We start from the raw sequence: 26,922 nt of genomic DNA, 5'->3' as shown, positions 1-26,922 counted from the left end.
GGTTTCACGGTGGCTCCATTTGGGGCTGAAAAGTAAAAAAATGATTTAAAAAAAAACGGATTTTGTTTTTCCCTTTTCTTTTCCCCCTTTTTTTAAGGTGGTGCCACCTCAACTGGATTTGAAAACTTTTTGAGGTAAAAGAAAAGTTTGTTTTTCTTGGCAAGGAGCTTTAGTGGGGCGCCACCAACGTGGGCCCACTAATTATTTTATTAAAAATTAAATTAAATGAAAGAGTTTTGTAAATCGGTGCCACCTCCAGATGGGCACTATTTTGAAAATAAGAGAACTATTTGCGAATTTGAGTGTGACACCACCTCGAGGTGGGCCCCACGTCATTTTATTTAAAATAAAAGCAAAGTAAATTTTTTTGGAATTTTCATAATAGTGGGTCAGTTTAGAAAATACAAAGCAAAATTTGGCTTGATTTCAAAACTTAGAAGAAATGGTCCTTCAGGGCAAAATATAGAAAGATGCAGAGAAATTCGAAGCCCTTTTTGTAAAAGTTTGAAATAAGGTCTTCTGAATTTAAAATTGTGTCCCCCTCTTTCCAACTGACGAAATTTTGAAAATCAATATCAAAATTATCCAGATCATTTTCTTGAGAAATCTTTTATAATTCGAAGCCCTGGGGGTAAAATAGGAAGAATTGGTAATTTTGAAAATCTAGGGTTTTAAAATCAATTTTGAAAAGTTTAAAACTCGAATCTGGATTGAGACTTTTGAAGATCAGGAGTTCTGGATCTCGAAATGACATGCTGTGCAGTGATATGAAATGCTCATGCAATGCTATGCAAAGACATGTTTCCTGAAATGCCCCTCTGAATTAGGGCTTGAAAGTTCTAGCTTCTTGTCGAGAGTAGGATTTTGAAAATTTGCAGTTTAAAGATGTTTCTGAACCTAAATATAGAAATTTTGAGATTTGAGAATGAAATTTTGGACTTTCTGCAAGGTCCAATCTCAGAAAATGACCATTTTGCCCTTCATTGATTCCGGAGAGCTGAACTGATTGATGGAGATGTCAGGGAGGTGAGTGAAAATTTGGGTTGTTTACAACCGGTTTGTTATTATTTTTCAAAAATTTAAAAAAAACACTACATAAAAAACTATTTACAAAAAAACTCCTTTGACTAAAAAAATATAACTACTCTAATTTTTATAACTATTTATATGTATATTTAATTTTTTCTTTTTTTCTATAAAGAAAACTAACACTATTTTAGTAACAATATAAAAATGTATACTAAATTGTAAAATAAAACTAATTTTCTTTATTTTCTCTATTTTTTATTTTTTTATTAAAATGCTCTATCCTAGCATATAGATGGTTTTTTTAATTGATTTTAATATGAAATTATGCATGTTTTTATGTAAAATGTACCTAAAATCTATGCATGATCAACAACTTGATTTGCTAGATGAAAGAAGACTCAGAGGAGCAGAGCACACTCAATCGTGTCGTCAAAGAATAGCCAGGCAATATGCAAAATCCGTCATTGAAAGGAAATTTTGAGTCAACGAGCTAGTGCTCAGATCAATGGCTTATCTCAAGCACCTCCTAGGTGGAAAGTGGTCACCAAATTGGGAAGGTCCCTATGTTGTCAAAGAGGCATTACCCTGCAATTCATATCGGCTCATCAATGCCGATGGAGTGGAATTACCAGATCCCATCAATGCTCAACATTTGAAATTTTTTTATACGTAAATCCTCTATTCCATCCTTTGTAATTCCTCAATATATTTTCTTCAATAATAGTCAAATTCTTCTTTCCCAGTTACACTGAGGCATTATTTTGAAAATTGTCTTCAAAACGTCTTGTATGTAGGTAGGATCACACAAATCTCTCATTTTGCATGCATGTGCACGCATTTACAACATTTGCATTAATTTGCATTTGCATGCATTCATTCACATTCATCTGCATCAATTTGCATTTGCATCAATCTTCCCCATCAGGTTAAGGGATAAACCTGAACTACCCATTCAGGATAAGGGATAAATTCTGAGACCCCGACAGTTGTCCAAGTCATCGTGAGGGTGAAGACTGAAAATCTTCAATCAAAATCAATTGGTAATTTTTCAAAAATTTAGTGTTCGTGCTGGTAATTTTTCAAAAACCTAGTGTTCGTGTAACGCCCCAACTTTTTATAGTAAAAATTTTGGAGTAATTTTTTTTTTAAATAGCGGAATTGCGAAAAACACAAGTCGGGTGCATTATAGAGTAAAACAGAGAAGTACCAAAAAGCATACCATTCATTAATTAAAACATTAATGTCATTAAGTACATCTCATAACAGAAATGTAAATCTACTAATCAGAGTTCAAACATAAAATACTGAAATAAATGAGATCTCTTGGCTATTTTCACGACTCCCCGATGCTCCGATTTAGTTGTTACCTGAAAACAATTAAAGCAGAAGGATCAGACTCCCCTGTTTGCGTAAGAAGCATTATATTTATATGTGGTGCTCAGTGTCCTGTGTATAAATATGTGCAACAACTACAGATATAACTAGTATGAAAATTTGTATCATTCTAAGAAAATAATCATGCTTTCTAATTCATGATACGGTGCAAAAGATAACTGAACTAAAGGTACATTTATTCACATTAGCATAAGTTGTAGATTCCACAAGTTTTATGAAGGTCATATCAACAGTACATAATTCTTCAGAAATAAATTTCCCATCAACTTAAATCATTTAATGATTATCTTACTCTTACCCTATGGGTACGCACAGGCATAGACCTCGTAGCGGACCGCGACCATACGGGTGTCTATTAAATAATAACCCGTATGACTAGCCGTACGGATATAAAAAGGGGACGGTCCGTGACCGAGAGAGAACTCCCCAGCGGCTAGAACAAGAATTAAGATGCACCCTTGACACTTCTGCAGAAGACTTGGATCTACCACCTAGGACACACTGGTAGTCCTGGTCCCCAAACTTCATGGACTGCGGACCTAGTGAGACGCCTAGCTCTCACGAAAACAAGAATGTCCACGAAGCTTGTACCACCTACCCTCTCTAAGGTAGACCATGGGTCCAGTAACATACACCATCTTTCAGGTGTACCCAGAGCCCGGAGAATCCGGTAACATACACTGTCTTTTAGGTGTACCCAGAATCTCGAAGGTTTTATATTTATGTTTTTATTTTACCTTTTCTTTATAACCATGTGCGAGCTATTGCACCACCAGTGGTCCGGTAGCATATACCATCTTTCAGGTATACTCCGAACCACGAATTTTTTTTCGATTTTGCATTCATTTCCTTTTTTTGTTTGTTTTCTTGTGCGAGCCATTGCACCACGGGGATTTCCAAAATCCCAAACCCGCAACTGTGTTCAAACACATACTATGCATCTGACTATTTAGGGCGTCTCATAAGCATTGCCCAATTGTGTATATTCCTCAGAACTCGGCTCGACCTAGTGCCCACATTTGAATATTCATTTTTTTTAGCTATGGCGTACACATTCGTACCCACAAACTATGCCATCCACACGGCATGGTTTAATTGATATATATATATATATATATATATATATATATATATATATATATATATATATATATATATATATATATATATATATATATATATATATATATATATATATATATATATATATATATATATATATATATATATATATATTATTCACAGCCCGACGTACTATGGCTGATTCTCACACATAACCCAATTTTGTATTAATCCCCCAATACAATGACATGATCATACATATCGCAAACCTACATATGTTGTTGTATGCCTTACATGACCTCAACGGTAGGTTCGTAACAATAGCAAACTTGCATATGCTGCAATGGTACCGACATGAAATTCAATGACAGATTTACATTAATAGCAAATATGCATATATTGCTGCGTCATTGTCATGAATTCACATGACAGATCCGCGTTAATAATAAGTATGCATATGCTGCGGCATGACCTTCACCTGTGTAAAGACCAAGATATACTCTTAGCGGACTTCACACATAAGAGGTTGGATGCATAAATATATTTATGCATCTATATGTTGGATCTTACGTTTTCCATCATCTATATGAGATGTACTCAACCCTATAGTCGGACTTGTGCTTAGAAACGCAATATCAGCAATAAAGTATTTTTTTTTTATAGGCTGTATTGATTTTTTTATCATTTGAAGTGGTGTGTACAACCTAACGACTCAGATATAGCCCTTCACATGTTTAACTGCATACTAGCAAAATATCTTGTTGGTTCATTAAGACGCTGAGTCAATACATATGCTTCCACCTAGTTAATAAGGTTTAGTAATAATCAATAACCAACGTTTTTGGTGTATGCAAATTCAAAAAGCAAACAGCAATTATAAACCACTCCTGATTCAATAGAAGTGTCATACCGTCAATAATCACTGTTTTTTTCAATGAGATGCACATAGTTTGGGTATTCTTTTGGGCATTTAGAAATGGTGGGTGTGCAGGTCGTATGTACAAATCTGCACATTTGTAAGATGTAGTCACGTTGCTTATGTGACTACAACTAGTAAATAACTCTTATAAAGACCAGCATGAGTAAAAACCACATCCAACACTCATACGTAACTGCAAATAAACCAATACATACAACATTACCCTCAGATTCATAGTTAGTTTTTTTTTTTAAGATATTGGCATATTCATCATTTTTTTTTACACATTACCACCAGATTTGGGAAATGCATGAGCACGCCGGTTCATGGGTGAATAGTATAAATATGCATATTTGCCATATTCTGATTGATACTTTCATAATCTCTATTATTCTTAGCTAAACCATAAAACTTATAAACTTTTATATTTGTTTTTTTTTTCTCCTTATATCAAATCGATGGTGCTGCAGTGCTGCAGCTTATTCATGCCACAGGGCGTCGATCACTCACATGAAAGTGAAAATACTTCTTACCTTTTTGAAGTTCTGAGATGGCACAACCGCACCTTGTTTCCTTCGTTGAAACGGCACACCACGTCGGCAACGGAGGTCCACCCGTCCAGCACTATGGTCGACCACCACCGAGAGAGAGAGAGAGAGAGATGGGTAGAATCGTGTGGCTCCCCATCATAACTTTCTCATTTAATTCCCCCCACTTTCTTAGTGGGAGTTTCAAATTCTCAACTCTCAAACCCCCATCCCACGTTTTTTGGTGGGTGTAAGCATTTCCTAAATTTCCCCCCTTACCTTCAGCAAAAGTTTCTCTAACTACCTTTATTGGTTGCTTTAGTGGTACCTCCACCGCATTTGGGGGGATTTCCCATGTTTCTTGGAAAAGAGGAAGCAAAATGGCCAACTCCCACACGTTTATTGTGGGAGAGGGTCTAGAAAGTAGGGGTTTAACTCACCCACAATTTTTCCTTTCTTTATTATTTTTTTTTCCACCAAAGTAAAAATCCCACTTTTCTTGTGCAAAAAGAAAAAATCATGCACAGGGGGTTTTGAACCAGAGACTACCACCAAAGGGGCTACGAACCCCACCACTTGTGCTATGTTGTTTTTCGTTGCCAAGTCTGTGGATGAAATTGTATTTAACCCTATCCATTTCGTTCTGGATTTCATGAAAAATATAATGCTTTTCACTTCTTTGTGGGTTCCCCAAGGTTTTGAACTCGAGTTGTGGCTCCACACAACCGTGTGTCCAACCACTACACCCATCCATAACTTGGTGTTTACTTTTGCAAGAAAATTCTTTTTATGTCATATTGGGACATTTTCCCTCGTTGATGGATTTCTTTCGTTTTCACGTGGATTTTGCTCTTGTTTGTTCTAAACTTGCCCTCTCTTACCTTAAATGTGTTTCGGATCTCACGCTATTATCCCGAAACCATTGAATTTACCATTGGGTCCCGTGAACTGGGTCGGATTATCGGATCTTGCCAAGATCCGGATCCAAATACCACTTTTGAGAGTTTGTTATCGGTTTCGTTCTAGAAACCTCAAGTCATCAAAATGGTATTGCATAGCATAAAATCTTACTATTTCACATAAATGCTTCACTTTCATTCGTTTAGATTTCCATAAATTTCACGGGTTTTACATCCTTCCCCTCTAAAAACAAAATTTTGTCTGCAAAATTTGTAATATATATCAATCAAACAATTGAGGGTACTTGTCCTTCATTACTGCTTTCGGTTCCCACGTGCATTCTTCTAAGCCATGATGTCTCCATCTCACTTTGGCTAATGGAATGATCTTGTTTCGCATCACCCGCTCACTGCGATCTACAATTTCAACCGGTCTCTCTTCTATGGTCAGATCCTCTTGCACACTGATGTCCTCAAACTGAATCACGTGTGACGGATCTTGAATGTATTTTCTTAACATCGATACATGAAATACATTAAGAATCTTGGCAAGTTGAGATGGTAGCTCAACTCGATAAGCAGTTTCGCCGATCCGCTCTAATATCGGGAAAGGTCCGATGTATCTAGGACTCAACTTCCCCTTCTTTTCGAATCTGAAAACGCTCTTGGTCGGCGATACCTTGACAAACACTGCATCTCCCACTTCAAAACTAAGCTCTCTGCGTCGCTGATCCGCATAACTTTTCTGTCAACTCTGTGCTGCCTTAAGTCGATCTTATATCTTATGTATTTGTTCAGTGTAATGTTGAAGTACCATTGGCGACTCAATTGTTCTTTCGCCAACTTCATCCCAATATACTGGTGACCTACAAGGCCGCCCATACAATGCTTTGAAGGGCGCCATGCCAATACTCGCAAGGTAGCTATTATTGTAAACGAATTCTGCTAGTACCACGTGAGTGTCCCATTCGCCTTTCCAATCCAGCATACAGGCACGTAACATGTCCTCCAGTGTCTGTATGGTCCTTTCTGACTGTCCGTCGGTTTGTGGATGAAAGGCAATGCTGAACTTCAACTTAGTTCCCAATGCCTTTTGTAACTGCCCCCATAGTCGTGAGGTAAACCGAGGGTCTCTGTCGGATATGATCGAGATTGGCACCCCATGTAGTCATACTATCTCCTGGATATACAGGTTGGTCAAGCTCTCAAGTGACTGACTCTTCCTCATTGGTAGGAAATGTGCTGACTTAGTGAGTCGGTCAACCACTACCCAAATAGAGTCATGGTTCTTTCAGGTTCGCGGTAAACCCATCACGAAATCCATCGTGATATATTCCCATTTCCATTGAAGAATTTCCATCAACTGCATTGTTTCTTCTGGCCTTTGGTGCTCAATTTTGATTTGTTGACACGTCAAGCACTTCGCAACGTATCTCGCAACATCACGCTTCATTCCATTCCACCAGTACCTGAGTTGTAGATCTTTAAACATCTTGGTACTGTCCGGGTGAATAGTGTACTTGCTCTTATGTGCCTCTGCCAATAACTATTCTCTGGTCTCTGGGTCGCTCGGCACCCATAGCCGATCCTTAAACCATATACTTCCATCCTCTTTACGCTGGAAAACAGTGTCTTCTTGCAATGCCAATGCCTCTATCTTCCCGTACTGCGAGTCTTTTGCTTAATCATGATCCGCTCTCGCAGTTCTGATCGTACCGTCAGACTAGATAGCCTAAGTATGCCTTGGTCATCGAAGAAAGGTCTCCATTCTGTGAACTCAGAAATCATCTTCCATCTAAGGCTTACCAGGCTAGAAAGATTTTCCCCAGCCTTGCGACTAAGGGCATCAGCAACAACATTTGCTTTCCCGAGATGGTACGAGATTGTAATTTATAGTCCTTGATGAACTCGAGCCACCTTCTTTGTCGCATATTGAGTTCTTTCTGGGAAAACAGATACTTCAAGCTCTTGTGATCAGTGAAGACTTTGAACTGCTCCCCATATAGATAATGTCTCCAAACCTTCAAAGCAAAAACCCCAGCTGCCAACTCTAGGTCGTGAGTGGGGTAATTCCTCTCATGAATCTTCAGTTGTCATGATGCATAGACAATGACCTTGCCATGCTGCATCAGTACACACCCCAGTCCAGTACCAGAAGCGTTTGTGTACACCACGAATCCTCCGCTTCCAGATGGTAAGGCTAACATTAGAGCTGTGGTAAGTTTAGCTTTAAGAATTTGAAAGCTTTCTTCACTTTTCTCATTCCATTCAAACTTTACCCCTTTTCGTAGAAGCTTGATCATTGGCATAGCGATTCGGGAGAAGTATTGGATAAATCACCTATAGTAGCCAGCTAACCCTAAGAAGCTTCGGATTTCGCTAACATTCTTTGGTTGTGACCAATTCATCACAGCTTCAACTTTGGTAGGATCTACTGAAACTCCGCCTTTCGAGATCACATGTCCAAGGAACATGACTTCTTCAAGCCAGAATTCGCATTTCGAGAAGTTGGCGTATAACTGATGTGTCTGGAGGGTTTCTAAGATGATTTTCAAATGTTCTTTGTGTTCCTCCGCATTTTCTGAATATATCAGTATGTCATCAATAAAGATGATGACAAAGGAGTCTAAGTATAGCCTGAATACCCGATTCATCAGGTCCATGAATGTCGTTGGAGCATTCATGAGTCCAAATGGCATTACCACAAACTCAAAATGCCCATATCTGGTTCGAAATGCTAACTTTGGGATATCTTCATCTTTTATTCTCAACTGGTGATAACCTGACCTCAAATCAATCTTAGAAAAGACTTTTGCTCTTTTCAGTTGATCGAATAGGTCCTCAATACGAGGTAGAGGATATTTGTTCTTCACAGTTGCTTGGTTCAACATTCTATAGTCTATGCATAGTCTCATAGACCCGTCCTTATTTTTCACAAACAGGACCGGTGCTCCCCATAGAGATGTGCTCGGTTGTACAAAACCATGCTTCATCAGCTCCTGCAACTGCTTCTTTAATTCTTCCAACTCTGTTGGTGTCATCCGATAGGGTGCTCTTGATATTGGCTTCGTACCTGGCATCAGTTCTATCCCGAACTTGACTTCCCGCTGAGGAGGAAGTCCTGGAAGTTCCTCTGGAAATACGTCGGCAAAATCGCGGACAATTTCCAAATCCTCAAGTGAAGTTAGTTTTGTTTCACCTCCAATCATGCTAACTAGAAAAGCCATGTCTCCCTGACGGAGGTACTTCTGGGCCTTGAGAGTTGAAACAATTCTCTTTTGAATACCTGGTATTGCTAGACAAAATACAACCTCTGGCATACTAAGTTGGAACAAGATGACCTTCCCTTCCCTACAGAGGATTCTGGTATAGTGTTCAAATAGCCAGTCCATGCCTAATATGACATCATACTCGGTCATATCGAGTAATACTAAATTAGCAGGTAGGCTGTGATTCCCTAATATGATCTCTACTTCTGGCATATAGTTCACACAGATTTCATTGAGCCCTATGGGGTTGTATACTACTAATTCATGGTTCAGTGATTCTGTGGGATTGCTAAGTTGTTTTGCAAAATTAATAGATATGAAGGAATGTGAAGCTCCACAATCAAATAAGACAAGGGCAGCTTGGCCCGAAACAAGCACGGTACCTTGCACAAGGTCTCCCTTATCCAGTTGGTCAGTTGTGGTGGCATACACGTGTCCCGCTATGCGCTGTGTGGCCGCCTGTGGCTGTGGTGGCGGTGCACGGTGCTGCTGTCCTCCAGTGTCGCGTCGTGCATCATCGGCCTGCTTCTTCCGACACTCATTGATGTAATGCCCTAGCTTTCCACAGTAGAGACAACCTCCTGTCTCACGAGAACACTATTGTCCGGGGTGAAAACGGTTGCACTTTTGACACCTTTGATTTTGTCCTGGCTTGGGTCTGGTACCTCCGTCATGCCTTGGTTTCTTGGTTTGATGGTTGAAACGTTTTCCACCAAACCTCTTCTTGAACTCGGGTTTCTGAACCCCCGTTCTGTTCTTTTGCGACTTTTGCCCCTCCTTCCAGTCATCGTCGAGAAGAGTCACAACCTGAATAACAAGGATAGTTGATAACTAGTCAACGTTTCTTGATAGTCTAAGTGTTAACTTCGATAACTTAAAATAAGACTTGTATTGCAATGAATATAGTGATTTTATCTGAATGGCTTCATCAAGGGTCTTGGGCCCTCGAGTATACAGACGGTTTCTCAAGCCCGTCTTCAAGCCTCGAGCAAACTTTATTGCCCGATCCTCATCCGATGTATACACATTTGGGTAATAGCGTTCCAAACTGTGGAACTTAGTAATGTAATCAGCTAGGGGCATCTTGCCCTGTTGCAGATCCAAGAACTCCTGCATCTTCTTTGCCCTCTCGTGCTTGGGAAAATTGGTGACATTGAAGACTTCTACGAATTCAGTCCATGATACTGGGCCGTCCTGGAACTTGACTGCCCTGATAGTTTTCCACCACTTTTCAGCATGATCCTTGAGACGATAAGTCCCAAAGTCCACTCGACGCTCCTCGAGCACCTCTAATACACGGAAAATACGTTCAATCTCTCGTATCCAACTCTCAGCGGCTTCTGGATTCGTCTTTTCGGAGAAAGCAGGAGGATCCATGTCCATGAATTTCTTGTAGGACATAGTCCCACCGTTGGTACTCTTCTCATGGGCCACTTGGTGTAGATTGTTGCCCATCTATTGCATTGTCGTAGCTTGCTGGCCTACTACCTCGGCCAGGTTATGTAGCGTTTCCATAATATCATTGCAGCGGTTTGCCCAAGCCATCTATTTGAGCAATTAAAATTTTAATATAACCTTAGTTATAAGTTTGTGAAATGATTGTACATCCTCATATGGTTTTTATCTCTACATTACAAAAACAACATTCCTACATACTTACAGAGTCATCGCGGTCACTAGAAGAGCCAAGATCTCAAGTTATTTAGTCCCGCTCTGATACCAAAGCTGTAACGCCCCAACTTTTTATAGTAAAAATTTTGGAGTAATTTTTTGTTTTTAAATAGCGGAAGTGCGAAAAACACAAGTCGAGTGCATTATAGAGTAAAACAGAGAAGTACCAAAAAGCATACCATTCATTAATTAAAACATTAATGTCATTAAGTACATCTCATAACAGAAATGTAAATCTACTAATCAGAGTTCAAACATAAAATACTGAAATAAATGAGATCTGTTGGCTATTTTCACAACGACTCCCCGATGCTCCGATTTAGTTGTTACCTGAAAACAATTAAAGCAGAAGGATCAGACTCCCCTGTCTGCGTAAGAAGCATTATATTTATATGTGGTGCTCAGTGTCCTATGTACAAATATGTGCAACAACTACAGATATAACTAGCATGAAAATTCGTATCATTCTAAGAAAATAATCATGCTTTCTAATTCATGATACGGTGCAAAAGATAACTGAACTAAAGGTACATTTATTCACATTAGCATAAGTTGTAGATTCCACAAGTTTTATGAAGGTCATATCAACAGTACATAATTCTTCAGAAATAAATTTCCCATCAACTTAAATCATTTAATGATTATCTTACTCTTACCCTATGGGTACGCACAGGCATAGACCTCGTAGCGGACCGAGACCATACGGGTGTCTATTAAATAATAACCCGTATGACTAGCTGTACGGATATAAAAAGGAGACGGTCCGTGACCGAGAGAGAACTCCCCAGCAGCTAGAACAAGAATTAGGATGCACCATTGACACTTCTGCAGAAGACTTGGATCTACCACCTAGGACACACTGGTAGTCCTGGTCCCCTAACTTCGTAGACTGGGGACTTGGTGAGACGCCTAGCTATCACGAAAACAAGAATATCCACGAAACTTGTACCACCTACCCTCTCTAAGGTAGACCATGAGTCTAGTAACATAAACCATCTTTCAGGTGTACCCGGAGAATCCGGTAACATACACTGTCTTTTAGGTGTACCCAGAATCTCAAAGGTTTTATATTTATGTTTTTATTTAACCTTTTCTTTATAACCATGTGCAAACTATTTCACCACCAGTGGTCCGGTAGCATATACCGTCTTTCAGGTATACCCAGAACCACACAAACTTTATTTCGATTTTGCATTCATTTCCTTTTTTTGTTTGCTTTCTTGTGCGAGCCATCGCACAACGGAGATTTCCAAAATCCCGAACCCGCAATTGTGTTCAAACACATACTATGCATCTTACCATTCAGGGCGTCTCATAAGCATTGCCCAATTGTGTATATTCCTTAGAACTCTGCTCGACCTAGAGCCCACATTTGAATATTCATTTTTTTTTAGCTATGGCGTACACATTCGTACCCATGAACTATGCCATCCACATGGCATGATTTAATTGATATATATATATATATATATATATATATATATATATATATATATATATATATATATATATATATATATATATATATATATATATATATAAATTATTCACAGCCCGACGTACTATGGCTGATTCTCACACATAACCCAATTTTGTATTAATTCCCTAATACAATGACATGATCATATATATCGCAAACCTACATATGTTGTTGTATGCCTTACATGACCTCAACGGTAGGTTCGCAACAATAGCAAACTTGCATATGCTGCAATGGTACCGACAGGAAATTCAATGACAGATTTACGTTAATAGCAAATATGCATATATTGCTGCGTCATTGTCATGAATTCACATGACAGATCCTCGTTAATAATAAGTATGCATATGTTGCGGCATGACCTTCACCTGTGTAAAGACCAAGATATACTCCTAGCGGACTCCCCACATAAGAGGTTGGATGCATAAATATATTTATGCATCTATATGCTAGATCTTACGTTTTCCATCATCTATATGAGATGTACTGAACCCTATAGTCAGACTTGTGCTTAGAAACGTAATATCAGCAATAAAGTATATATTTTTTTATTTATAGGCTGTATTGATTTTTTTATCATTTGAAGTGGTGTGTACAACCTAACGACTCAGATATAGCCCTTCACATGTTTAACTGCATACTACCAAAATATTTTCTTGGTTCATTAAGACGCTGAGTCAATACATATGCTTCCACCTAGTTAATAAGGTTTAGTAATAATCAATAACCAACGTTTTTGGTGTATGCAAGTTCATAAAGTAAAGAGCATTTACAAACCACTCCTGATTCAATAGAAGTGTCATACAGTCAATAATCATTGTTTTTTTTCAATGAGATGCACATAGTTTGGGTATTCTGTTGGGCATTTAGAAATGGTGGGTGTGCAGGTCGTATGTACAAATCTGCACATTTTTAAGATGTAGTCACGTTGCTTATGTGACTACAACTAGTAAATAACTCTTATAAAGACCTGCATGAGTAAAAACCACATCCAACACTCATACGTAACTGAAAATAAACCAATACATACAGCATTACCCTCAGATTCATAGTTAGTTTTTTTTTTTTTTAAAGATATTGGCATATTCATCATTTTTTTTTACACATTACCACCATATTTGGGAAATACATGAGCATGCTGGTTCATGGGTGAATGGTATAAATATGCATATCTGCCATACTCTGATCGATACTTTCATAATCTCTATTATTCTTAGCTAAACCATAAAACTTATAAACTTTTATATTTGTTTTTTTTTCTCCTCAAATCAAATCGATGGTGCTGCAGCTTATTTATGCCACAGGGCGTCGATCACTCACATAAAAATGAAAATACTTCTTACCTTTTTGAAGTTCCGAGATGGCACAACCGCAGCTCGTTTCCTTCGTTGAAACGATACACCACGTCGACAACAGAGGTCCACCCGTCCAGCACTATGGTCGACCACCACCGAGAGAGAGAGAGAGAGAGAGAGAGAGAGAGAGAGAGAGAGAGAGAGAGAGAGAGAGATTTGTAGTCTCATGTGGCTCCCCATCATAACTTTCTCATTTAATCCCCCCCCCCCCCCCCCCTTCTTAGGGGAGTTTCAAATTCTCAACTCTCAAACCCCCATCCCACATTTTTTTGTGGGTGTAAGCATTTCCTAAATTGGCCCCCTTACCTTCAGCAAAAGTTTCTCTAACTCCCTTTATTGGTTGCTTTAGTGGTACCCCCACCTCATTTGGGGGGATTTCCCATGTTTCTTGGAAAAGAGGAAGCAAAAAGGCCAACTCCCACACGTTTATTGTGGGAGAGGGTCTAGAAAGTAGGGGTTTAACTCACCCACGATTTTCCCTTTCTTTATTATTTTTTTCCACCAAAGTAAAAATCCCACTTTTCTTGTGCAAAAAGAAAAAATCATGCACAGAGGGTTTTGAACCAGGGACTTCCACCAAAGGGGCAACGAACCCCACCACTTGTGCTATGTTGTTTTTTGTTGCCAAGTGTGTAGATGAAATTGTATTTAACCCTATCCATTTCGTTTCAGATTTCATGAAAAATATAATGCTTTTCACTTCTTTGTGGGCGCCTCGGGGTTTTGAACTCGGGTTGTGGCTCCACACAACTGTGCATACTACCACTACACCCCACCATCACTTGGTGTTTACTTTTGCAAGAAAATTCTTTTTATGTCATATTGGTACGTTTTTCCTCGTTGATGGATTTCTTCCATTTTCATGTGGATTTTACTCCTGTTTGTTCTAAACTTGCCCTCTCCTACCTTAAATGTGTTTCGGATCTCACGCTATTATCCCGAAACCATTGAATTTACCATTGGGTCTCGTGAACTTGGTCGAATTATCGGATCTTGCCAAGATCCAGATCGAAATACCACTTTTGAGAGTTTGTTATTGGTTTCGTTCTAGAAACCTCAAGTCATCAAAATTGTATTGCATAGCATAAAATCTTACTATTTCACATAAATGCTTCACTTTCATTCGTTTAGAATTCCATAAATTTCACGGGTTTTACAGCTCATGCTGGTAATTTTTCAAAAATCCAGTGTTTGTGCTGGTAATTTTTCAAAAAACCGAGTGTTCGTGCTGGTAAATTTTCAAAACCCAGTGTTCGTGCTAGTAATTTTTCAAAAATCCAATGTTCGTGCTGGTAATTTTTCAAAAACCTAGTGTTCGTGCTGGTAATTTTTTAAAAATCCAGTGTTCGTGCTGGTAATTTTTTAAAAACCCAGTATTCGTACTGGTAATTTTTCAAAACATAATGCTTGTACTGGTTCATTTTCAAAATCCGGTGTTCATACTGGTACACTTTAAAATTCAGTGTCCACATTGGTCTAGTTTTCCTTCGGGATTCGAGTTCTGACTCAAATTTTCTTTCCTTCTAATTGATCTACCTTTCCTTCATGATTCGAGTTCCGACTCGAATTTCTTTTCCTTCCAAATTGATCTATTTTTCATTTAGGATTCGAGTTCCGACTCAAATTTCTTTTCCTTCAAAATTGATCTATTTTTCCTTCAGGATTCGAGTTCCGACTCGAATTTCTTTTTCTTCCAAATTGATCTACTTTTCCTTCAGGATTCGAGTTCCGACTCGAATTTCTTTTCCTTTCACACTGAATCTAGTTTTTCTTCAAAGATTAAAGTTCCGACTCAAATTTTCTTCCAAATCCAATTCAAATGGCTAGAATCGGTCAAGAAAATTAGAGTTTCGACTTGAATTTTCTCCCCAATCCGATTTGCTTAGCTTTCCTTTAAAAGTTTGAACTCCTACTAAAACTTTTTTTTGCAATTTAGTAATTGATCTAGAAGATCCAAGTTCCGACTCAAATTTTCTTTCAAAACCCAATTCATTTAGTTTTCTCTTGAAGATTTGAATTCTGATTTGAATCTTCCTTCAAAACTTAGTTTAGCACTTGGTTCATTCAAAGCCCACAAGTTGAACCCTTCCTTCTTAAACTATGATCATTAGGTTAAATCCCTATGGAATTGATAGTTCGCAGGTCGAACCCCTGCGGAACCGATGTGATCCTTAGGTTAAATCCCTATGAAATTGGTAGTTCGTAGGTCAAACCCCTGCGGAACCGATGCGATCCCTAGGTTAAATTCCTATGGAATTAATCGTTTGTAGGTTGAATCTCTGCTGAACTGATGTGATCCCTAGGTTAAATTCCTATGGAATTGACAGTTCTTAGGCTAAATCCTTATTGAACCCATGTCGTTCTTAATTGAACAACTGTCTTTCTTAGGCTGAATCCCTATTGACCCCATGTTGTTCCCAGAGAACCAATGTTGTTCTCAATTGAATCAATATTGTTCTTAGGCCGAATCCCTATTGAACCCATGTTGTTCCCAGAGAACCAATGTCGTTCTCAATTGAACCCATGTCGTTCTCAATAAACCAATTTCTAATTTCGACCTTCGGGTCAATCAATTTCCAAATTCAAGCCATAGGGTTACAATCTTACCAACATCAGTCATTTTCCTGCCTTCATGTTACAACTTTATCAATATCTATCACTTTTCAAGCCTTCAGGTTACAACTTCATCAATGTCAATCATCAAATTCAATCTTTCAATAAAAAATCCTGCTTTCGAGCTGGTCGGTCAACAAATCCTTCTTTCGAGCTGGTCGGTCAACCCAAATCCTACTTTTGAGCTGGTCAATCAACAAATTCTGCTTTCGAGCTGGTTGGTCAACAAGTCCTGCTTTCGAGCTGGTCGGTCAACAAATCCTGCTTTTGAGCTGATCGGTTAACCCAAATCCTGCTTTCGAGCTGGTCGGTCAACCCAAATTCTGCTTTCGAGCTGGTAGGTTAACCCAAATCCTGCTTTTGAGTTGGTTGATCAACAAATCCTGCTTTCGAGCTGGTCGGTCAACAAATCTTGCTTTTGAGCTGGTTGGTCAACAAATTCTGCTTTCGAGCTGGTCGGTCAACCCAAATCCTGCTTTCGAGATGGCCGGTCAACAAATCCTGCTTTCGAGCTGGTCGGTCAACAAATCCTGCTTTCGAGCTGGTCAGTCAACAAATCCTACTTTCGAGATGGTCGGTCAACAAATCCTGCTTTTGAGCTGGTCGGTCAACCCAAATTCTGCTTTCGAGTTGGTCGATCAACAAATCCTGCTTTCGAGCTAGTCGGTCAACCCAAATTCTGCTTTCGAGCTGGTCAGTCAACCCAAATCCTACTTTTGAGCTGATCGGTCAACCCAAATCCTGCTTTCGAGCTGGTCGATTAACAAATCCTGCTTTCGAGCTGGTCGGTCAATAAATCCTGCTTTCGAGTTGGTCAGTCAACCAAGTCCTCCTTTTGAGCTGGTCGGTCAACAGATCCTGCTTTCGAGCTGGTCGATCAACAAATTCTGCTTTCGAGCTCATCGGTCAACAAATCCTGCTTTTGAGCTGGTCGGTCAACAAATCCTGCTTCCGAGCTGGTCAGTCAGCCTAAATCCTGCTTTCGAGCTGGTCGATCAACAAATCCTGCTTTCGAGATGGTTGGTCAACAAATCCTGCTTTCGAGCTGGTCGATCAACCCAAATCCTGCTTTCGAGTTGGTCGATCAACAAATCCTGCTTTCGAGCTGGTAAGTCAAAACAAAACCCAACTTTCAAGTTGATCTTTTAACTGAGTCTTTTCAGGACTCAATTTAGTCAGGGATGTGTCAATTAAACCTCAAGCAATTTCTTTTACCAAGGATTTCAAGAACATTTTGCCAATTTGTCATTAAATATTTATTGATTTCAAAATCTTTATTGAAAAAAAAATTACCTCAGAATACCTTCAGTATTACTTCTGAAAGAACAAAGCTTTTGCGAAGAGGGATTCAAAGTTCAAAATCTCTATATTGGCCAACCAAAAGGATGAACAATAAATCCTCGATATGACCAACAAAGGAAATTCAATGTTGTCGTAAAGTCATAAGTGATCGATATTGATCGCAGTCAATGACACATTTTTAAAGATCATTCTTAGAAAACAAGGCAGTCCAAATATCGTGGGTAATACAGAAAAATCCATTCAATTTTTATGTCTCCTCAATCACCTAAGCTGCAATTAAATATCTGCAAAAGGGATCTCTCAATTGTCGTCAAGATGAAAACAAATTATGCGAGTTAGACCCCCAGGGCCAAAGAAGATTTAGATCATCTTCAAGATGAAGGAGTTTGTGACGGATCCTTCCGGGGAAAGTTCAGATCACCATCAAGATGAAGGCGACTGCGATGAGCCTCCCGACAAACCCTAAAGGATATTTAATTTCTGCTATCATCAAGAGATTTTCAACCAAAGAGCCAATAACCGTCAATATAATTCCTGAGAGAGAGAAGGATCAGAGCATCTCCAAGATGAAGGAGTTTGTGATGTACCCTTCCAAAAAAAAGAGAGAAAAGTCAGGACATCTCCAAAATAAAGGATGATGTAATCCCTAAAAAAACCCAAAAGAGCTCCAATTCTGCAAAAAAAAATGCAGAAAGGTCATCATGAGAAAATAATCCCAGGATATCAGACTATCAAGTTTGCCAAGAATCCATTTTAAATTTTGTGAAATTCTATTATCAATATTCTTTCACCAATTGCTTTCACAATATCAAGAATACTCTCTTTTCTGCTCATATCAAGGAAATTGATAGCTTCCTTTAAAGAAAGTCAATTGCAAGCAATTTGAATTCGAATCTTGATTCTACGGAGTTAAGCCCAGTCGGAGGTAATACTTCAGGTAGAAAAGAGAAAATATTTTCAAAACAATGTGCATCACTTTCAATTATTTTGAATCAATAATAATTTTCAATATTTTGACAATATTTTCTGGCTATCCTAGCACGAAGCGAGAGCTTGAGGTTCATCTTTGGCACGTCCTGACATCAGTTGTTATCCCTTTTAGGACTTGATAACGGGAGTTTTTAAGATTCCTTCACTTCTATTGCTATAATCTGAGTGCCTAGGCTCTCAGATTTGCACACTTCTCTGTGTCCCCACTGTCCCACCATAGACAGTCCAATTTCGACTTGAGGTTAAGCCACCAATTATTTTCTCATAAAAGGTCATCAATTTCAAAAGTTATTTAGTCTCAACAATGAGGCGCTCAAAATCAAACCCCTTTTCAAGCTTTAGGGACCCTAATTTCATCCTTTTGCAAAACCCCTATCGGGTTCATTGTGCGGAAGTCCGAAGGTTCCATCATGGGTTCTTCTTTCGAGAATCTCATCATTTTCATTCTCGGTCAGGTTAAGGGTTAAACTTGAGCCTCATTTTGATGAGGTATTTCATTTTTCGGTCAGGTTAAGGGTTAAACCTGAGCCTCATTTTGATGAGGTATTTCATTTCCTCGGTCAGGTTAAGGATTAAACCTGAGCTTTGTTTCTACGCGAGGTATTTCCCATCCCAATCCCATCCAGGTTAAGGGCAAAACCTGAATCTCACTTCTTTTGAAGTAAATTTCTCTTCTTCATTCTCCATTTCATATCTACCATTTTCATTAGGGCTAATCTCTTCGTATCCAGTTAGATCCTTCTAACTGAGGCAGTTTTATAGCCCAAATTTGGTGTGTTTTTCTTTGCCACTAAGCTCATCCTCAAGTCGTCTTAATAGCAAAGAGGGACATCTGTAAACACCCCAAATTTTCCTCATCCATTCTCAAACAACCCTCCTCGTGCAATGCCAACCCTGTTAGGTCAGTGTAGGAGTCAAACCCCTAGTCAGTTTCAGAAAACTACCACTTTACCCATTTTTATTAGGAAAATTACCATTTTACCCCTAGGACATCCCGAACCTCAGTGAGTCGAAGTCAACCAAGCTCATTGGTCAGTTCAGAACAGTTAGAATATCAGTCATTTCAAGCTCATTTGAGCTCACAGTGAGAAGGTCATTTTCATTTCTGACAATTCCTGCCAAAATGGGATCATTTCTTTAGAATCTAGCTTATTTCTCACTTAAATCCAAGCCAATTGTCTTCGAGTCAGTCATTCACAATCAGTTATACTCCCTTGAGTCTAGCCTGAGCTCACTAGGAGTACAAGCACTCCAGTTTCAGTTCAAAACCCTTTTCAAGTGTCTAGGAGCCCATTTTAGCCCATTTCAGCTCATTCAGTTGAAATTGAGCTGAATCTAGTTAATTGAGCTAGTGTTCGAGCTTCAATTTTAGTTCATCTCAGTACTATCAATCTTTATCCCAACTCAAACCCAACTCAGATTCGTAATTCACTTCACTCCAGTGACCATTCCGTACCATTTCTCTAAAAATGTCAGCTTTTCTTGAAAATTTAGTCGGAAAGGTCAGTTGAGTCAGTGTCTTATCAGTTCATTTGAGTTCTGAAACTCTAAAACCCAACTCATTTCAGTTCAATTCAGCCCAAATCTTAATTTCCAGTGTCACTTTGGCTCGGTAGAACCCGAAAACCATTTCTTGAACCATTTTGCAAATTTTATCAATTATAACTCTTTTTGAACTAGTACAAGTGCCAATCGGGGTCAAATATTCAAATTTCTTTATTCAGGGTTAGCATTTCGCATAGCATTTCATGTCATTTCTCATCATTTCATATCATTTCTCAGCATTTCATAACATTTCATCACATTTCATTTCATTTTAGAAGTCCAGAATTCTAGTTTTATAAATTTCAATCCAGATTGAGTTTTAACAGTTTTCAGAAATCAATTTCAAACCCTGGGTTTCTAAAATTGACATTTTAACCCCTGAAAGTCTAAATTTGGAAATATTTTCTCAAGAAAAATAATCTGGATTTATTTCAAACTCAATTTTTTAAATTCTACGCTAGATTTGCTTCGCAATGGGGCATTGAACTTCAAAATCCGAGCTCATTTCAAAAACTGCCAAAAATAGCCAAAAGTTTTCTAAGAAATTTTACAAAGTCATTTTTTTACTTTTGTCACAAGTGGGACCCACTCTGAGTGGTGTCACACTGAAGCTTTTGGTCTTTATTTCAACATTTCTTTTTTTTGGAAATCGCGCGGGCCGCTCTAATGTGGCGCCCACTCTGAAACTCTTTTGAAAAACCGTGTGGGCTCCACTCCAAGGTGGCACCACATGTAATAAAAAAAAAAAAGAAATTTCTAGATTTTCCTCTTTTTTTCTTTCCCTTTTCTTTTTCCTCCTTTTTCTTTTCTTCTTTTCTTTCTTTCCCTTTTCCTTTTTCCCTTTCCTTCTTTCTTTCGTTTCTTCTTCTTCTCTTTCTTTCCTTCTTCGCTTCCCTTCCTTTCCTTACTTACTCCAGCCCATTCACGTAAATTTTTTTTCCTTCTTTTCATTAGCCCCTAAATACCTAAGTATATTCATTCATTAAACCCTAAGTTTTATTTGGGTTGAAAGGAAGCACATACGTTGAATACCTATCTCTCTCTCCCTCTCTCTATTATATGGTTCTCTCCCTGCAGCCTCCATGGCTCCTTCCAAGACAACCAACCACCTCCAAGGCAGCATCAAGGCACCCCATCACAGCTCCTTACACAGAAGCAAAGGGACCACCCCTTTCTTCCAGCAAAGGACCTCCATTGCAGCCCAGCAGCCCACCTTGAAGCATCATCTTCAGCCGGCCTTCCATCTCCAACCTCCAAACAACACTTGTAGCCCATCTATACACTACCTTTTTCAAGCGAGGTTCAAGACGACAGCCAACCCATCTGTTGCAAAGTGGAATCCAAGTAACATCCAAGAAGAAGATTTTGCTTTTATTATTTTATTTTAATTCAATGTAATATCAAATGTAATAATTTGGAATAAGAGTTACTTTTCTGCTTAGAATAGGACTGCATCGCATATAGTTTAATTTCTACAAATTCTGATATCTGATGCATCATTCATGCACATTTTTCCAAAATTACTATGGTTGACACGAATGGCACGTGCACAAGCTCTTATGGAGTTTATAAACTTGGTGGAATTTGTATTTTTGGCCATAGTCAGAATACGAATGAAACCTAGATTTATAATCTTCGTATTAACCACATTCATCCTACACTCTTAGGCTAACTTCAAAAATGCACTGCATTTCTCAAAGTTCCAAAAAGATTTTCCCAATTATTCAATGAAATTCTCTTTCAAATTCATTCATTCATTCAAATTGCATTATCTTCAAATTCATTTTCTAATTTCAATTTAAAAAAAAACCAGTTTTCCCAAGAATTTTCCAAGTCTTTCTCAGGATTTGACTTTCTCAGAATTCTAAGTTTTCAAATGAGATTTCAAGGTATTTCCCAAGTTTCAAATCCTGATTTCCCAAGATTGACACATTCTCAATTCCAAGTTTCTAATCTCAAAATCAATTTTCTCAGATTTTCCATTTTCCTGAGAATCCATTTTCCATTTCAAAAATCATTTTCCAATGAACTTCCTGACTTTATCAAGATTCTCAAATCCATTTTCTCAGAAAAGCAATTCCATATCTCAAAAAAAATGATTTCCCCAAGATTCAAGTTTTCTTGAGAATTCATTTTCCAATCCAATTTCTGATTTCCAATGAAATTGAATGATTTTCCCAAGTATTTCTCAAGCATTTTCCAAGCACATTTCAATTTTCCAAAGCAAACATCATATTTCTCAAACTTGCATTATTTTCAAAATTCTATAGCACATGCCTGATTCTTTGTGCATTCTAGGAAAATAGAGCATAATTTAACTTAGACAAAGCACGCATTTGATCCTTGGTTCAATTACCTCTGGTAAAGGCACCAGGAACAGTTGAACCTCGTACCGACAGGCGGATCCCATTCCACGGAATTTTCTCACAAATTTTCAAAACGGAGGCGAGTAATTTCAAAAACCATTTTCAAAACTTTGGTCAAGTTTGACTCGCAGAATCGTTCCTCTCTCTCGCAGAGGGAGGGGAAAATTTTGCAATAATAACAACAGTGCATTTAGCAGGTGGCATGTGCTGTGAAGTGTCATATGAATATGGTATTACACTGTGAAAGAGGTAATAGTGGTGTTGTGTAAGGAATATACACAGGTGGTGAGCTTGAATGATCAATTTTTGACAATCCCACGATTTTAATAAGTTGCTCTATTTCTTCAACATCTCCCTTTCTTCTTCTTTGATGAAGAGAGACCACAACAGGAGAACCTTTCAAAAGATCTGGCTCTTGAAAGACTTAGGGATAGAGCTCAGGTGTTGCAACCACAAAATCTACACAATTCCTCTTCAGAATCTCTATCATACCCTACATTACTCGCTTAAAGGGCCATAAGTTTCTCCATAGGTGTATAGTAGAAGTTCAATCCAGTTACAGTGGTCATATCAGAATCATTGACATGTATTCCAGTTGCAAGAGGAAGGACAAGGTCAATTACATCTGTAACATTATGTAATTGATTTTCAAATATCCAGCATGTTTACTTTCTTTATCATTGTTGGCATCAAGTAATCACTCACCAATTTGGCAAAGTAAACTTTGCTGTGAGATTTCAGATGCATCCAGATTAAGACACAAATTATTCCTTGGTGAAAGAACATTACAGGTAGCGAGCCGGAGGTATAGCAATATGGTGGTATGACACACAATGACGGGAAGTATTTGCAAGAAAATATACATATGTAAGGTGGATGTAGCAAGGTATATAGTGAGTTAATGTGAAGAGAGGTTGTACTGTGAAGAAAGGTGCAGCAGTAGTATAATGATGTGCCATGTAGCAGGGTGTTAGCAGGAGGGTTGCTGTGGAATCAAGAGGTAAGTGAGAGGGGTATACAGGTAGGTGGCAAGGGTATGAATAGTGTAGATCATGTCCTTTCAGTAAACCAAAAAAATCGATCCATGTTGACTTCAAAAAGCACTAGAGCTTGGATATGGTCTGTATTTATAAACTAATGCTTTATTCACAGTTTTTGCAAAAATCGTCTTTGCTCATAGGCTTGTACACTGATGCTTCATCGGTGGATGGGATCTGGGTATAATACCTTACTATATATTGCCTAACTGCCTATAGTGAAATGTATATCCTACATATGACATGCAATGAGAGCTACCAATTATTCACATCTCGTTCCTTGACTTCTAACAGGATAAAGGTGCCAGACATATTTATGTATGGCCTTTATATGAAAATTGATTCCCTTGGATGACTTTGAAATAACAAAATAAATATTAACGAGAAGGAAAATTACAATACAAAACGAAAGGAACCAAGTCTGTATTATAACAAGTTGCATGCTTAAACTTAAGATGGCAATATGCTCATTATCAAAGGTACTGAAACATGAAGTTCTAATTCAGCAAACAAGGGCAATTGCAGTTGATGTGTATCCTCTACCAAACTTTATAACTTATCATTCCTGGATTCCATTCACAAAATCTTTTAAGAAAAACATCCCTTGGCATATTTTACCTACAACATTTCATCATTCAAAACTCCTGGTAAAAAAGTAATAGAGCAGAAAAGGACAGTACCAGTCAGATATGAAAACCTTACTAACTCCCAGCCATGGATGTTAAAAGCTTCCCACCAGAGATTTCCAGGAGCCCCATTGGCATCTCTTGCTTCTAACTGGGTGATTATGAGATCAGACAAAGGTACCAGATCTAGAACAACATGATCTCCAAGAGCACCCCCCCCCATTGAGCACCCTTTTCTTGGACAGAATGAGTGCAAGTACCTTTGGCAAAGAGATTGAGCCTACCCAAAAAGACATCACAAGATAAAGTGCAAAGTACTGGTAGCTCACAAGGAACCTAGCAAGATCATCAAAGGGTATCTTCCTCTCATAGATATGAGAATTTAGTGACTGGAAAATTTTGAGGAGATTGCCAACAACGTTATGTATCGCAAGTCGGGATCGACATCCAGACTGTTGCATAGGAAATGGTATGCTGATAGAATCCAATTAAAAGGAAAATGAACTGTGCAAGTGCTCGTGACTGTAGTGACATAGCAAAAGCAAAGAAGCTAAATGCAAAGGGGGATATATGGGATTATTCAATTGAATAAGCATCAAATTGCTTTTAGAGGCAACTGATCAAAACCTCTATCACCTTTATAATACCTCACCTCAATAACAGTAAGAAGATCCTCTTGTTTAGAGGATTCAACAGAGATCAGGGGAAGTAGAGCCATGAACTGACTTTCTAGAGAAAGTCACACAAAAACAAAACTTCAAATCTTAGGATTAAATGATCGATTGATCAAAGAGAGAACCAATGCAGGGATGAAACATTGTCATACCCCCCCCCCCTTTCTCAAAAAGAAAGGTGAACATAATATAAATGTAACACAAATTAAACGACAAATATGGCTTAAAACCAAAAAGAGATGCTGAAACAATGCAGATTGAAAAGTAGTAAAATGGGATATGAGACGACCGAGCATGAATGCAAGCATCAGAGATTAAACCAAATGGAGTTTTAAAAGGGAAATCATATCTGAATAAACATGATTTTCCGGGTGATACCCTAACCAGGGCAAAATCAACTAAGAAAATCATGAGACGAGAAGGGATTAAACAACTTTAATCAAACGAAATAACTAGAAGGATACATAAAAATGCACAGATCTGAAACTAGTGAGTTTACAGATCTACTGTTTAATCAAACGGTAATAATGGAAGTAGAAGAAGCAAGATAAACATTAATCCAAGATGATAAATTTTGTACAAGTTGCAGAAAAATAAGAAATGTGAAGATACGAGACAACTAATAAAAAAAAAGATTACAGAGCATAATCATAGAATTGTAACGCAAGTATAAAGCATATGAATATAGAATTTACAGAAGCAGGAGGAAATTTGTCGGAACCATTCATTCCCTTACTGTTGCACTGTGTAATCTGATTTGCTATATGCGAATCGGGTTTACAGGGTGTGCGTCAATGGGAACAAGACAAGAGAAATAAAAGCAAATCAAAGGAATCAAAGGGGAAAAATAAACCATAAACCGAAGATTGTAGCGAGAGGTAGATCGATCCTGTTATATGCAGGTCGATCATGCCTCTAATGCCTTATGATGACAGAGAAATGCAGAAGAATAAAATCATACAGGAAAATTTCTTCAGAAGGTCAAAATAAAAAGGAGAAAAGGGGCTTATATAAAATCATAAAGAGTACGATAAAGCAGTAGAAAAGGGCAAGCGGTACCAAAAAAAATGGAAGAAGATGAGACACTTACCTATTGTTGTTGCAGAATTGATCTCCTTCAGACCACTGGGGCAGAACCAGAAGAAGAGATGAAAAGAACGCATAAGGGAAGAAGGAGGATCGAGAGGAAGATGGGGAAGCAGATGTGTGAACCATGGGGAGGTGAGAACGGATCAGTGAAGGAGAAGAAAGGTGGAGGGGTCGAGAATGGATGAAGATCGGGGACCCCTGCGCCTCCTGTTTTATAACAGGAGGTTGTTAGGCTTCTTTCAAAGGAGGCCCCCCTCTATTTTGAGATTTTCAAAAGAGGGCTCCCCATGTTTTCAAAATTTTTCAGAAAAAGGGGATTTCTTTTATATTTTCTTATCAAAAAGGGTGGTTAAAGGCCATTTTTTTGTATTTTCTTTTTCGATTTTCTTATTTTTTTTTTGTTCTTTTCTTGACGTTTTCTATATTTTTAAAATAAAAAACTTCAAAACTATGAGAAAATGAAGGATTTTAAACTATTTTTGCAAAATTTTAAAAATATTTACAAAAGATGGGTTTTTTTGAGAATTCGAGGTTATCATTTGGAAATTTCTTCAGAAAATGGGTTTAGATCCAGATTTTGAGAAAATATTAGAGTTTTGGACCTCGAATCAAGAAATACAGAGCAGTGGATCCAAACGGATACCGGATGGATTGTCCAAGCCATTCAAAGATTATTTTTGGTATTTTTATAATTTCAATTTGAAATTTGGATAACGAGGCTCAGATTTGGGTTTTGAACTAGATCTGGATTTGAAATTGAGTCAAATATATAAAATGAAATTGAATTCCAGTGAATTTGAGAAATAACTGAAATTTAGATTGAAAATGACTCAATTTACTCAAAAAATGGAGGCCAGGGGCAAAAAGGGCATATTTATCAAATTTTGATAATTTTGGGGTGTTCACAAAAACATTACAATGATATATACTTATGAAGGCTAAATTTCTACAACAATTTGTATATTTGAATGCAGCAATGATTTATACATTTAATGCAATAGCAATTTGTATGTTCGATGCAACAATGATTTATACGTTTGAAACAATAGCCATATGTATTTATGATTTATGAAG

General features: G+C 38.1%; 1 protein-coding gene across 1 annotated transcript in view; it reads right to left on the bottom strand.

The window, feature by feature from the left end:
• The window catches only part of LOC149837727 (uncharacterized), a 48,469-nt gene extending 37,992 nt beyond the window's left edge, over nt 1–10,477 (bottom strand). Inside the window, exons 1-4 of the mRNA XM_090008110.1 lie at nt 10,103–10,477; nt 9,766–9,907; nt 9,484–9,681; nt 8,772–9,378 (exon numbers count right to left, since the gene is read on the bottom strand). Of these exons, the coding sequence (XP_089864236.1) occupies nt 8,772–9,378; nt 9,484–9,681; nt 9,766–9,907; nt 10,103–10,477 (1,322 nt within the window). The remainder of the gene's footprint in view (nt 1–8,771; nt 9,379–9,483; nt 9,682–9,765; nt 9,908–10,102) is intronic.
• Nucleotides 10,478–26,922: the final 16,445 nt, after the last annotated feature.

Source organism: Nuphar pumila, chromosome 5 (genome assembly GCF_984573655.1).
Source record: "Nuphar pumila chromosome 5, dmNupPumi1.hap1.1, whole genome shotgun sequence".
Lineage (NCBI taxonomy): Eukaryota > Viridiplantae > Streptophyta > Magnoliopsida > Nymphaeales > Nymphaeaceae > Nuphar > Nuphar pumila.
Note: the sequence above shows the minus strand (reverse complement) of the source record. Positions and strands in the feature narration are given on the sequence as shown.